Source organism: Watersipora subatra, chromosome 10 (genome assembly GCF_963576615.1).
Source record: "Watersipora subatra chromosome 10, tzWatSuba1.1, whole genome shotgun sequence".
NCBI lineage: Eukaryota > Metazoa > Bryozoa > Gymnolaemata > Cheilostomatida > Watersiporidae > Watersipora > Watersipora subatra.
Window position 1 is genome coordinate 31,176,213 of NC_088717.1, and position 1,860 is coordinate 31,178,072.

At 45.0% G+C, this 1,860-nt stretch overlaps 1 protein-coding gene across 1 annotated transcript; it reads left to right on the forward strand.

The window, feature by feature from the left end:
- The first annotated feature begins 395 nt into the window (after positions 1-395).
- LOC137406964 (uncharacterized) lies at positions 396-1,178 on the forward strand. Its single transcript, XM_068093564.1, has one exon. The coding sequence runs from the start codon at positions 396-398 to the stop codon at positions 1,176-1,178; it is 783 nt and encodes a 260-aa protein (XP_067949665.1).
- The last annotated feature ends 682 nt before the right edge of the window (positions 1,179-1,860 follow it).

Here is a 1,860-nt window from a genome sequence, read left to right on the forward strand (position 1 = left end):
AATTACATATATAAATAAAATAAATTGTCGTTCATTGCTGAAGAGCTGGGTTTATTCTCAACAAACATGGTATGTGAATATGTAATAATACCGGAAACTGAAACAGGTGGAGCAGGCGTGCGGGCATTGTACTGAAAGTGTGGAGCTATCGAACGGAGACGCACAATACACAGCCAGGCAATAGTCAAACCTATGAAATAGAATATAATTTACATGGTGGCAGCTTAAGGAACTGTGATACCTCCCTCACCATACCCGCCTTCATTGCAGGGACGCTAAGACCGGCCTAATAGATGACCGGAGTGAGAGTAACCGGTGAGCTGCTGAAATACTAACGCTACTACTTAACAAAAACTAACGCATTCCACACTTTTACATTAACGATAAATAACATTATGGCTGATCTACCAAAAGTAACTGTAAAACTGCCAGAGCCATTCAGCCTAACAAAAACTCCAGCTGATGCCAATGCATGGCGTCTATGGAGGTCAATATGGGAAAGCTACTCAGCGATCACAATGTTGGAAGATAGCGACATACTGGCTAATTTCGCAAGAGCTTTACTAATGAGCATCATTGGTATGCGAACAGTCACACTATATTCAGAGTTTCAACCGGTGGCAACTGTCACCATTGCACAGATATTGGGAAAAATACAAGGGCGCATTGTTGGAGTACGAAGCAAAACCTTTGACAGATACAGATTCAATTCACGGAAACAACAACCAAACGAATCGGTGGACACCTACGTCGCTGCACTACGTCTGATGATAGACCAGTGCAATTACACAGTTAACAATCTGAAGGACTCACTGATTAGAGACCGCATCGTCAAGGGCATCAGCAACGAGACGACTCATGCAAGATTGCTACAAACTCCCAAACTGACCCTACGGTCATGTATAGACACATGCCGGACATTAGAAGCTGCTAGGGAACAACTACACTCAATCTCTCATCCGAGTGGTGAAACCTCAGAACCAACAGGCCTACCCATACATGTGGTCAGAAGCAAGAAACGGAACACAGATACACACAAACGCCAGAGTAGATACTGTGGAAATCAACACAAAATGAAGGAGAAATGCCCAGCATTGGGTAAAACTGCAACAAGAAGAACCACTTCAAAGCCGTATGCCGGTCAAAACCAGAAAAACCTGCCACTCTACACACAATAGCAACATACGAGGAGATGTTTACTGTGGCCACAAGCCCATTTGCAAAAAACTAATCTCTCCCACTGTACGCCGAGATACCGATTGAGAGCAGGCCTGCCAAAATGCAATTAGACACAGGTGCGGGCAACAACGTCATATCAAAGACAGCGGTCAGAGCCAGCCAGCTAACTGCAACCAACACTATCCTAGTGATGTACAATAGACAGCTTGTCTACCCACTAGGGCGATGCACACTGAACTTAACTAATCCCAAGGACACGTCGAGGAGTCACAAGGAGACATTTGAAGTGGTTGAACTGGAATGGGTCCCACTGCTGGGGCGTGACACCGTGGAGAGAATGCACTTCATCACAGTAAATTATGAGAACTTCAAACACGTTCACACATCTGGAGACTACACCACGAGCGTGGCAATTAACCACTCACTGGGTGAAATAGATGATAAAATACACTTATGCGTTGACCCGAAAATAAAACCGAGACAGGGACAACCCCGCAGGGTACCGGTATCGATCCAAAGCGAAGAGAAGACAGAACGTGACAGAATGGTACAGCAAGGTATCATTAGCCATGTGGAGAAACCAACCGAATGGTGTGCCCAAATGAGTGTGGCAAGAAAACGATCAATCAGGAGCATTGAGAATCTGTCTGGACCCCAGACACTTAAACACAGCACTGATAA